The sequence below is a fragment of the Protomyctophum bolini genome (assembly GCF_963924005.1).
Source record: "Protomyctophum bolini genome assembly, chromosome: 19".
Lineage (NCBI taxonomy): Eukaryota > Metazoa > Chordata > Actinopteri > Myctophiformes > Myctophidae > Protomyctophum > Protomyctophum bolini.
The window spans coordinates 29,355,202-29,368,560 of NC_137880.1; the positions used below are offsets into that span (position 1 = coordinate 29,355,202).

Sequence of the window (13,359 nt, forward strand, 5' to 3'; positions counted from 1 at the left end):
TGTGGCTTATCAACAAGAACTGATCTACAAGCTAACAATGCGACAAGAGTATAAATTAAGCTTTAGTTAGATTTTTGTGAACTGTGAAAGCCGAGGAAATCGTACGTTGTCAGATGGTGGGGTAAATTGTGAAATATCCTTTTCATGAATTCTGAACAAAGGAAAATTCTGTTGGGGCCAATTAGTCATAAGAAACAAACTTTACATGCATAATCGTGTAGGCTAACACAGTGTAAAGAGTAGATTAGACAATATTAAAGGGACATTTATAACATATTTATCACAAAAAAAACCCAGATGTGTCAAATAATTAGTTTTTTTTAGCTTAAGGCCCTTTTAAAAATGTTCTACAACGCTGCTCATGTGATGCACAATAACAACCTGTTGTTATAAAAGCTTTCACCATTGGCTTCTTTGATTATTTTTTTCCTGAAGGATTAGCCAATTGTTTTTACTTTTTATAATATTCCCCATTAGCAGACAGCTAGTTATCCTGCATTTAGTCATCCTGGAGATCAACAAGCACATAAAATGAGAAAATGTATTTACATACCGGTATGCCACTATTTTGACAACAATTGGAGCACATATGCTACCAATCATTGTGTGATTTGTGCCATTTAATGGACTAATAATAGCTTGTCTTGTGAATTAGTAGCCTCAATCAATTAAATCTAACATTAATTTGTGAAGAAATACCCATCATTACTAGGTGTAGTATGTGATATGTATATAAGTTGTATTGTTTTGTTTTTTCCTTATTTTTTTTTCATTGAAAATCTATTATTGGTTGTTTATTTTCATTCAGACTGCTGTAAAAATACTTTGCAGGCAAGTTTTATTTTGTCTATACGTATATCAAGTGTGACGCAGAAGAGCCGATCCAATAAGCTACTGCTTTGGTGCTCTGATCTCCAATGACTGGAATGACTGGCAAGACAGGTGGCTAGCTGTTTACTTGCTATTTGCCATTTGTGGGCTAGATGGAGCTATTTTCTTGGGTATATTGCCCATTCTTCTTTACTCAGGTCTGGAATAAGGGAAGGGTGGCAACATTGAACTCATCCTTGATGTCTACTAGTGCTGTCTTTTGCCAGTAATATGACCATTTTAACGAAATGTAATATTTCAGGTGACTAGAAAAATGCAAACGTCTACTTGATATAACTTGTCTACAGAGCATGTGTGATGGCAAAATGTGGAGATTGTCTCTTTGCTCATGCTTGTTTTATTTAGGCATTGTGAAACGCTACTATTACTACTGACATTCATTTCTCAGAAATTAATGGATGCATAATTACACCCAGCTACATACATGCAGTCTGAAATCATTGAAAGTCTATGTTCTTCAACCACACCAGTCCTAAGTGAAAGTGAACTATTGTCATTTTTAATGATTCATTAGCATTGTTACCCGTTTATTTAAGATGGGGAACAGAACCCACACACCCCAAAACCTGATAGCACAATACCTCCCCACCCCAAAACTGTAGTTAGATGTCTACTGTGATATATTTGTGTTCTCAGGAACATATGTAGTTTTCTGTGTAAACCATTTTACATTTTTACAATGAAGAACAAAGAATAAATAATGTTTTACATAATTCTACATTGTTGTGTCCTGACTTTGTCTTATGTCCGTTATTCTTTTATTTTTTTTATTTTTAAAAGTAATGATTCCTAAAATTGTATACTGGTTTTAAATCAATCATGCACCTTGTTGAAAATCTTGCTATTTTTTCAGGCTTGTCCTGGGATTACTTAAGTCAATCTTTTGGTATTTGTACTTGAGTATTTCCATTTTCCAATACTTTTACTTCTACTCCTACACTACAATTATATGAACTTACTAGTTACTTTGTAGATTTTGATTATTACAAAACATTTCATTTCAGCCATTTAGAAATGGATCTACAGTGTGACATATTGTGAGCTTATAGATCTGCTATTTTGGGGACAGTCTGCATAATGAGTATTTTTATTCTTTTAGTATGATGATTTTGTATTTTTACTCAAGTCAATTTTGAATTCTGGACTTTTACTATTTCTATATTTCTGTATTGATACTTTCACTTAAGTTAAGTAAAACATTTGAGTACTTTTTCCATCACTGACTATTTCTGATAGAAATACGAAATACTATTTTGTCATCCGTGTTTAACAGTTTAACCAAGTTTTGAATCATATTAGGCCTACATGAACTTATAGGCTAGTACAGTCTAACCACACATAATGCACATGACGGATACATATAGGCCTTCAAAGTATTACCCCGGACCTTACATTGATTCTCAAACATATGAATGTAACTTTCTTGACTATGTATGTGCAAAGTCGTTCATCAAACCCGTAATCTCGTACCTGTAATGTGTGGGGCACACTTATCCTTCCTCGTCGACCTGAAACATCTGCACCTGATCTCAAATTCTCAATCTCCCATATATACACTTGCCAGAATGTGAACCTGGACATGTTGAGTACACCAAAGTTTTATGATAGAAATGTTGAGTATGGGTCCCCAGCATGTAGAAACTGCCGAATACTAACTTGCATATGTTGAGCAATTTTCATAATTCGCATAGGCGAATGAAATCTAAATTTCATCATACTTTAAGTATAGCATGTGATGTGTCAAACTAGGGTTTTCATGATGCTGGATTCATTCCAAGCATTCGTTTTGCACAAAAAACACTCCTTGGGCTAAAACGGCCATAGGCAGCCATCGTCACAAATGTGATGATGTCAGCACATTTGTTTTTCTTTTCAAAACTAATGCTTGGAATGGATTCAGCATTATTTTTGCATTCTTTAGGTTGTTAATGGTATGGTCACATATTATGAGAATTATGAAAATTGCTCAACATATGCAAGTTAGCATCCGGCAATTTCTACATGCATTTCTAACATACGTTATTATTATACATACATTCACACGGCAGCCATGCTGGTATTTTGCATTAAATAAGCAAGGTGGCAAACGGGTGCGTTCGGAAATGCGCACCGGGAGCGCACTCGCCTATTAGTTTGCATTGCTCAGTGCGCTATTTCCGAACGCGCACTAATGGCAATATGGCCGCAGTGTGGATACGGTCTATCGGAATCTATGGGCTGGCAAAACTAATATTGTTTACACCAAACAAAAAGCTTGCAAATTTGCAATTGTGGGCACATCGTGAATGCTTAAAAAATGATCATTTTGGATTCTGGATGAAAAATAAAACAGTGGCATTTACCCTTCTTCCATCCTTGCTCTGCCACTGCTAGAGTTACTTCCATCCCAAATGAAAATAGCATGCCGTGATGAGTGATGACTGAACTAAGTTTAGACCAATCTTATTTATATTATTCAATCTTACTAAACCTATTGTAATGACTGGTAGGGTTCGCTTCCCCAGAAGACATGACAACCGTCTCAGAAATACTTTTTCTTGAATGAACTATTGAACAATAACAGTGTAGAAACAAAATAAGGCACAGTGAACTGAACTCCCTGGCTAAATTCTCTCGAGCGAACTTATTGCTAGCGAGCTTCTAGGCAATGGGAATGGGCATCTAGCATGCTAACAACAACAACACGTTACGCTAGACTTCCCGCTTCCGGTCAACCTAGGAACGGAATCCCACCCCCCCCCCCCCCCCCCCTCCCCCTTGCAGGGGCCTATTAAAATATACTTTATTAAAATTAAAATATACTTCTGGATAGCTTCTGATAGCATAGCTTACTGGGGCCCCAGTAAATAAAATAAAGTAACATTTAATTGTACTCAATGTCTAGTTTGTTGTGAAAACAAATTGATGAATGAATAATGGTAAACACAAGTGTTCATTTTGCTAGCTTTATTTTGAACGAAATATAGACAAGTTTTTGTACGTTTTCTTACTATTAACAGCTCGGACAATATAAAAGACAGAATTTAGTCCATGCTACACATATAATGTGTTAAATATGCGTATATGTTATTTGTTATTATTACAACAATATGATTTTTAAGTACATAGGTATACAATCTGTACAAATGTTACCAGGCTCACAGTCAACTGTTACAAAAAGAATGCTGGAAGACTGAAGACGGGCATGTGTCCCAACCAAATGCACTACTAGACTAAGCAGCATAAGCAATAGCCTTCTTAATTTAATTCTGCATTTTTTTGCCATTTTATTTTACAATAAGCTAATATTTTGGATGTGACACACCCATATACAGTCAACATTTAGTGAAGTTGGCCAAACATGGCATATACTTCCTTGAGCTTTGTGGTTTTGTCATACAGCTTAGCCAAAAATGTACGTGCTGCATTTCATGTATGGTATTCGCGTGATTTTACCTCAATTTACAGTGTACATTAGCCAAATGTTGTGAGAAACAACAAAATATACCAGTAGCCTATAATCAGATAACTATTTTATTTGTCTGTTCAAACTTAACACAAAATTGATACCTGCAGTTTTATTTTATTTTTTCAAAATCTCCCAGTAAACGTGTAAGATTTGTAAAGTGGACTACTCCTAAATAAAACACTCCAACCTCATGAACTGGTAAAATTGTATAAGTCAGTCAAAGCGACCTGAGTCTGTTTTTATTTTTTACGGTTAACTGGAATCTCATCCTATGAGCCACAGAAACCATAACTGCCTAACTTGCTATATTTTCTAGAATAAGACAAAAAGGGTGATGGTATTTTTGTCTGGCACCATGCAATGTCGGTGTTTGTGCTATCTCAATCCTCCCTGGTGTCAGTTTGGCGATAATTTCTGAGTGGGGAAACACACTTAGCTTCCAATACCATAAAATGTTCCAGATATCTATGCAAGCAAATTTTCAGTGTTTGTAAAAAACAAAAAAAAACAACAGTGAAATACTGACTGAATGGTGTACTTTTCATACCAGACAACAGAGGGTGCCAGGGTTCTTTGCAACCAGAGGTGCATACATATTGCCAAGCTGTTTGATCTCATTGAAGTGCTGTACACCGTCACTATGCAAGTGAAACCATCAAAGAAAATTGGTCCTCTAACATTGAGAACATGACATGTAGGTTTCTATCACATGTATGATCTTACCTATAGAACTCATAAATACACATAACTACTCATTCAACTGATTCTGACCAACTAGTTCTCCCACATCAAATCAGGATGAAAGAATAGTATTTTATTGTATCTCTACATGAAACTCATACTTGAGTAACAATACTTTTTCACAGTACAACAGGCAGTGACCCCCCCCCCCCCCCCCCCACACACACACACACACATCTACACAGTGTTAATGTAACCATTTGAAACTCAGAGTGTATAAATGTAACATTTGTATACTCTCAGTGACATTAACACTGGTTTTATTTTTTACTGTGCATTGAGTGGAAAGTCTTTTGCTTGGGTGGAGAACGAGGCGAAATACAGTTGTGGTTAGACAGTCAAACAAATAAAAGTGGTGCACGTCTATACTGTACATATCACATTCACCATAGTCCCTGTCCTTGCCCACAGTAAAATCCTCCTTTTAAATTTAACTCCGAGAGCCTGAGTTCAAATAACACTGAGGGTTTTACTGTTTAAGCTGTGTTATCATGCGCTCGTTGGAATCACATCTGTACCGTGATTTCGTTTTTAGAATCTCTGCGATAAATGTTTAAATCTCAGTCTTGGGGGTTGGTTTGCTATACACTGGGCCACATTTCAGGCATTAATTGTTCCTCTCGCCCAGACAAATTCCATGGTCAATTTTGCCTGGTGAGTCACAGCCTTTTACTCAAGTATAAAAAATGACATCAAATTCCTTACAATCAGGAATAGAGAAAAAAACAAACAAAAAAGAAATATTGGAGGTATGGGGCGGACAAGAGAATACTTAAGATATAAATACAATATACAAGATAATAATCCTCCAACTCTTCAGCTGTACACATACAGTCTCATGCTCACAGTCTCTCTTCTCTCTCACTCTCTCTCTCATATGCACGCACACACGCACGCACGCACGCACACACGCACGCGGACGCACACACACACACACACACACACACACACACACACACACACACACACACACACACACACACACACACACACACACACACACACACACACACACACACACACACACACACACACACACACACACACACACACACACACACTCTCTCTCTCTCAATCTCTTGTTTCTCTCTCTCTCTCTCTCCCCCTGTATACAGACTCCTGCCACAGTAACACCGGCAATGGAAGGTCATTAAGACAGCAGACGTGCATCACATTGATTACAAGCCAGATGGGATGCCTCTGAGGAATAGAACAGTGAAGCATGATGCGTGTGTGTGTGTGTGTGTGTGTGTGTGTGTGTGTGTGTGTGTGTGTGTGTGTGTGTGTGTGTGTGTGTGGCTGCGTGCGCGCATGCGCAGGGTTTGGGACGGTAGGGATTGGGAGGTACGGTTGGTCTAGCTTTGCCCCTCACGGGTGGACTCTGGAGAAGGGATGTCACTTTTGTGGGACGGGGCTGGACGAAGAAGGGAGGGGATGGTGGTGTAGGAGAGAGGGGTGGAGTTGTCACTCAATCAGTCCCTCTGAGCAGGGTGGGGCGAAGCCCAGTCTCAGTGTGTTTCCACAGAACAACCTCTCTCGCTCTCGCTCTCTCTTTCTCTCTCTCTCATCAGTTGCTTCCTGGTCCAGACATTTTGTCTCCCAGGCAGTCTTGCTTCTTGGGAAACTGTGGAGACAGAAATACAGGGGAAATTCAGTAAATATTCACAAAACAGACATGTTTAGCATAGGTGAACAAATGTTTGATACATTATGTTTTGTTGTATTTCTCAGAGATGTAAACAGTTAAAGGTAAAGCATAGACATTTTATGTTTCTTTAAAAAACAAAGGATAATTAAAAGAAAACTATATACAGTATCTTTTAAAAGGAGGATATTTAACCATACCCATCTCCTACAACCTTTTATATTTTATTTTAACCTCTAGTTTTTCTTCATCCTTCCAGGTTAATTTACATGACTCAGCAATAGACCAAGTCTAGGAGAAGGCTGCTGCAACACTGCTGCTGTACGTCCCTCAGCTTCCCCTTCTCTCTTCATCCCTCTGCTGCAGAGCACCAGTGCTGCTTATTACACATTAAGCTGAACCACACCCAATACTCTGCACACTCCACTCCATTGTGCGGCTCAAATAACCGTATGAGATATATATATATATTAAACAGTATGATAACATCTTCAGACACATTACTTCTTTTTTAAATGCAGTGTGTAGGGTAATGTAGTGTAATAGGGTAATGAGCATGACTATACATGAAAATATAATTCAGTAGAGCAACAAAATACAATTCTTTGAGTCACTGTAATTAAATCTGCCAAATGTGTGCTCTGACATGCTTCCTTGACTCCATATCGAGTCCCTTGTGGAAGGCGAAGAGGAGGGAGAGGCGGAATCATAATCAGTCTGTCAGCACAAGTTCATCTGCCCCTCACACACTGCTTCCCTTCAAGACCCCAGCCTACAAAGCAGGGGTCAACGGCGGCATTCCTGCTTTGATATCAAAGGTCCCCCGGTTACTCGTAGCCCGAACAAAAGCTTTTTCATCTGGCTAGCGGGCAAATCCTCTCCCCCCTAATAAAAGTAGGGCCCATTGATGTTTTAAAAAAGCCACCATGAGAAGATTGGATGATAGAAGGAATTTGGAAAAGAATTTCCCCAAATGTTCCTTGTTTTATCTTACCCTTTTATTATATTATCAATATTACATTGGTTAAAAATAATACGGCATACAAATATTTCCAGTTAAACTAATGAGTGAGATCATTAATGACATAATTGTGTTAACCTCTCCAATCAACGTGTTATTATCAGTCCAGTAGTCTTACCTGCTCATGATGCTGCTGTAAGCTCTGTGGAGACAGGTTCAATCTCCTTCACTGCCTCCTCAATGACTTCGATCACCTGCGCCATCACCTCTGCACATTTCCCCGATGACGATACCATCTCCGTCTCTGTTAGGCTGGTGGCTGTCGCTGCAACTGGGGCCTCTTGACTGGAAGTGGCCAGCTCTGTTGAAGCATTCGTTTGGATCTCCTCCAGCAGTGTTGGAAGTTTGTCTGACACTGGTTTCTGATCACAGGAGCTGTCTGCGTTCACTTCAGTTTCTTTGGCTGGTGCCGTGTCATTCACAGGGCCATTGCTGTCAAACTCCACCACAGCTTCTTCCTCAGCCTTAGGATCTTCCACCATGTGCGCTGCCTGCAGGACAACCTGGTTTGGAATATGGATCTCAGGAATTTCTTCTTTCTTTTCCTTTTCTGGGGTCTCTGCCTTAGTTTCCTCTGCCTTACTTTCCTCTGCCTTACTTTCCTCTGCCTTACTTTCCTCTGCCTTAGTATCCTCTGCCTTAGTTTCCTCTGCCTTAGTTTCCTCTGTCTTAATTTCCTCTTCCGTAGTTTCCTCTGCCTTACTTTCCTCTGCCTTAGTTTCCTCTGCCTTAGTTTCCTCTGCCATGGTTTCTTCTGCCTTAGTTTCCTCTGCCTTAGTTTCCTCTGGTTCGGGAATCACTTCCTCACTTGTTTCCTTGAAATCTTCTGGTACAACTTTGCTCTGTTCCTCTTCAAGATTTCCACTTGGCTGACTTTCTGTATTCAGTTCTACTACTTCTTCTGCCAAAACAATCGCTTCACTTTCTTCTACTTCCACGGCTTCCTCTAATCCTTCTGCTGGTTTAATCTCCTCGTCTGTTGAAGCATCAATGCTCTCTGTGACCTCAACCACAACTGAACCAATGGCTTCTATGGCAGCATGAAGTGGTTCGGGTGACTTTGGTGTTTCAACGGGTGCTGGGGTTTCATGGGTGACAGGAACAGGGGTGTCAGTGATAACAGCCATCTCTGTTTCTAGCTCAACAGTTTCTTCTGTTGACAAAGCCTGGACTGGTGATTGGACATTGGCTGTGGAGGTAGTAGGATCCTTGTGTTCAGGCTCAGCTTCCTTCACCTCATCCATGGCATTCTTGATGACAGCCTGGGCAATAACCATGCTTTGTTCCTCAATGGCATTCGCCTGCTCTGGCTCGGCATCCACCACACTTTCACTGTGTTCAATAACAGAGGTACTGACTTCATACGTGGCTGCACTAATGCTATCATTCACCACACTCTCAACCACAGTTGTACACACTGTCATGATTTCCTGCACTTGGATTGGTTCATCGCCAACAGTCTTTAAGATTGGGATGTGTTCTATTGCTGTCTCAACCGTGGTCTCCAGTTGTTCCACATTTTCAATGAGAGGGGTGACTAGGGCTACTGTCTCCTGGATAACAGCAACCTCCTCAACAGGGACCGCTAAAGGAATGACTGGCTCAGAGACCTCAGTTGTGATGTTTTTCAAGGTGTCTGGTATGGCTAAAAGGATCTCTTGGGAAATAGCCTGAGCCATCTCTTTCAATGGAGCGTTTTCTTCAATGGCGGCTTCAACTGGCTCCACACCCACTTCTATTTCCTTGGTTTCCACGTCTGGTTCAGTAACTACTACACTCTCAGTGCAGATAATGGCTTCAACAGTTGGTGTGATGGGATTCACAATGGCTTTGGGAGAGTTCTCAATCAATTCTGAGGGCTGCACAACTTCGGACTGCTGAAGCAGGGAGCTGACAACTGCGACAAGCTCAATGTCAGGTTCTTCGCTTTCAGTGGCAGTTTCCATGACAGGAATTTCACTCTGTGTTTTTTCAACAGCAGGGATGTGCTCGGCGGGGTCCACTTGATGCACTTGAGCCAAAAACACTGGAAGGTCTGTAGCAAGAAGCTCTTCTCTTTTTGGTGGCATGTCTTCCACTAAAGGCAATGTACAAATGGCATCACTGGTCTCAGGGAAACACTCTATTGTGGCAACCACAGGCTTCTCTATAGTCAGTTTGGCAATCTCCTTGGTCCCCAGGCCAGTACAAATGGCTACGGCCTCCGTCAGATCATGTAGCACCAGGATTGTCTTTGTTTCTTTGTTTGATTCAGCCTGCTCAATGGGTGGTTCATACTCTGTTTCAGCAGTAGCCACATCCATGGGTGTGTCTTCAACAGTCACAGAAGTCTGGCAAGGGATTACACTGACTTGATCTGCTAACCCTTCAAGAACCATCTCAGCAGTTTCTGACTTGGGTATGTCAGGAATAGGTGTGGTATCATCTTGGACCTCGGGCTGGGACTTCACTTCTGCAGTGGATAGTCTCTCAATGACATCCTCTGCAATGGTGGTGTCAGCAGACTTGGGTGTGGCAGCGTTTTCTGCCTCTTCTGGGATGTCACTAAGCTGCTTATCATCATCCTCTACAGTGGCTGGGATCCATGAAGGGGACCTGTCCTCGGCCGACGCTTTAGTCTGGGTTATTGCTGCTTCTACTGCTTCATTCTTGGCTGGCTCAGCATCATACTCAGAGAGGGGAACCACAGCTGGGGTGTCAGAATCCTCCTCCACTTCTGTGGAGGACTCAATCTTCTTCTTCCTGCGGCCAGGGAGGAATTTTCTGAAGGAGAATGAGGACTCCTCTTTTGGCATTTCAGTTTCTGAGACAGCTTGTTCTGTGTTTTCCTCTGCCTTCTCGTCGGTTTTAGCCTTCATCTTTGGCATGACGAAACGTTTCAGTAGGGTCCAAGTAGTTTCCCTTTCAGGGAGGGTGCTCACAGCTTCAGGTTCAGAAACTACCTCGCCTTCAGCACCTTCAGTTTCAGTCTCTTGGGTGGTAACTACAGCAGTCTCTGTAGGTTTACTCTCTGGTTCCTCTCCTCCTTCTGCTGCCGGTGTCTCCTCTTCAATCTTGGTCTCATCATCGTCAGAGTCAGAGGTCTTCCTGGTCCGTTTCTTGGCTCCGCCCATGCACATTAGAGCCTCCCAGGAGACAGAGGTGTCCATTTTCCTTTTGGACTCCTCGGTGCTGCCCTCCAGTTTCTCTGTGGTTTCTGTCTGCGGCTCCTCCTCAGTGGGCTTATCTTCCTTTTCCTCCTTAACCTCTTCCTCGTTGCCCTCAGCACTCTCTGTAGAGGATAGGGTGGCTGATTTCACTGGCTTCTCCACCTTCTCGGTTGTAGCCTCATCTTCACTGTCAGAAGATTTCTTTACGCGCCTCTTGGGCGTAACCATTTTTTTGAAGGAGGACCAGGGAATGATGCCTTCTTTTTTCTTTTCACTGTCAGAAGTGACTTCTCCCTCAGCTTCTTGGTTTTGCTCCACCTGGAGGGCATCCTCCGCGATGACATGCTCCCCTGAATCTTCTGGAGATGAGGCTCCGCTGTCTGGCTTTTTGACCTCTGCTGACTCAGTGGAGGATTGAAGCTGCTCAGCAGTTTGTTCCCCAGACTCGGTAAGCTTGGACTCAGCATCTTTCTTCGGCTTGGATTTCTTGGTAGAAAGCTTCTTCAAGCCAGCTCCAGTGAAGAGTTTCTTTAGGGGGCTTCCGTGCGCCTTGGTCTTCTCCTGCGATGACAGTATCTCAGCTTCGGTGGCCATCTCTTCCTCTGGTGCAGCTTTTGCCTCCTCTGCTGGTTTGGGCTCATCAGTGGTATCTAGTGCAGGGGGCGGGGTCACCTCAACGACCTCAGCCTCTGGTGTGGTTGCTGGTGGCTCCTCTTTAGCCTCCTCTTGTTGTGCCCCAGCCTTCTCTTCCTCACCGACCGTCTCAGCCTGAGCAGTCTCCCCGGCCTCTACCGTTTCTCCTTCAGCCTCTTTTTCCTTCTGTTCCTTGATGCTGTTCTTCTTTCGCAGATTAGAGAAGAGTCCTCCTGTGAAAAGCTTCCTGAAGGGGGACAGTATGCCCTCAGTAAGTGATGGACTGCTCTTGACCTCTTCAGATGCTGGACTGCTCTCTGCCTCTTCAGATGCTGGACTGCTCTCGGCCTCTGGGGATGCTGGACTGCTCTCGGCCTCTGGGGATGCTGGACTGCTCTCGGCCTCTGGGGGTGCTGGACTACTCTCGGCCTCTGGGGGTGCTGGACTGCTCTCGGCCTCTGGGGGTGCTGGAGTGCTCTCTGCCTCTGGGGGTGGGGGGCTGCTCTTAACCTCCGGGGGTGGGGGGCTGCTCTTAACCTCCGGGGGTGGGGGGCTCTTCTTAACCTCCAGGGGTGGGGGGCTCTTCTTAACCTCCGGGGGTGGGGGGCTCTTCTTAACCTCCGGGGGTGGGGGGCTGCTCTCCTGATCTCCTTCGTCCTTGGCTTCAGCATCAGTAGCTGCAGCTTCCTCAGTAGCTTCTTTAACCTCCATCTCTTTGGCCGTGACCTCCTCTCCTGCAGGGGTGACCTGCTTTTCCTCCTTATCTTTGACTGTCAGCAGGGTCACAGGGTTCTTCTCCTCGTTCTTGTCTTTCTTCAGTGTGAACTTGAAACCGGCGAAACGGAATATCTTCTTGAAGCCCAACTCATTTGTCTCGCTCGGCTTCTCCTCGGCCGCCTTCTCCTCAACAGCTGTGATCTCGCTGCCATTGGGACACTCTTTCTGCTCCTTCTCTCCGTTCACGTGAGGAGCCACTTCATTCTGGATGGTGCCCATGGTCTCTGCAGCCTCCTCCTTTGGAGCAGCTGACACGCTTTCTGTCTGGCCAACTGAAATGAGAGAGAATGAAAGAATGCCACAGTCAGTTTATATACTTCAACTGAAAAATTACTAAGAATATATGAAGAATACATTACACATTCTACAAATGCCTTCTAAACCTGTTTTCTGAAAAACCTATATCAGTGGTACTCAAACTTTTTCATATCAAGGACTATATCAAGTATTATATTATTTGGCCGCAGAACCCCATCTAAAGATATTTTGTTCCGACGACCCCCAGAAGCAAAGTTTGAGTTTTTTTTTTTTGCTTTAAAACCTATTCAAATTTTTGTAAAATAGCAGATCTACAAGCTCATAGCGTGGCACGAAGTGACATGTTATGAGCTTGTATATCTTGGTTAAGTATATCCATCCAGCAAACTGATGCAAGAATATAACCTTAGAAAGGAAAGGACCAACTCTGGCACATAGAAAACAAACAACTCTGTGCGCACGTGCGCACGCACACACACACACACACACACACACACACACACACACACACACACACACACACACACACACACACACACACACACACACACACACACACACACACACACACACACACACACACACACACACACACACACACACACACACACACACACACACACACACACACGAGAACAGCTGAGAGATCCTGACCCTTTAAGTTGATTTAAACAAGCATATGACTATATAATTGCAATCAGATTGAAATTTGTTCCAGCCAATCCTATTCTGTGTAACAATGCCAGAAAATAATAGCATAGACATTGACACGAATAAACAGCAGGCAGAAACCCCC

At 42.7% G+C, this 13,359-nt stretch overlaps 1 protein-coding gene across 2 annotated transcripts in view; it reads right to left on the bottom strand.

Annotated features, from left to right (window-relative positions):
- Nucleotides 1–3,716: 3,716 nt before the first annotated feature.
- The window catches only part of akap12b (A kinase (PRKA) anchor protein 12b), a 69,054-nt gene continuing 59,411 nt past the window's right edge, over nt 3,717–13,359 (bottom strand). Inside the window, exons 3-4 of one of the 2 annotated variants that reach the window (XM_080790222.1) lie at nt 7,865–12,577; nt 3,717–6,704 (exon numbers count right to left, since the gene is read on the bottom strand). In XM_080790222.1, coding sequence (XP_080646348.1) covers nt 7,869–12,577 — 4,709 coding nt within the window. In that variant the 3' untranslated portion in view covers nt 3,717–6,704; nt 7,865–7,868. The remainder of the gene's footprint in view (nt 6,705–7,864; nt 12,578–13,359) is intronic. The other variant, XM_080790223.1, reaches the window with a different exon arrangement.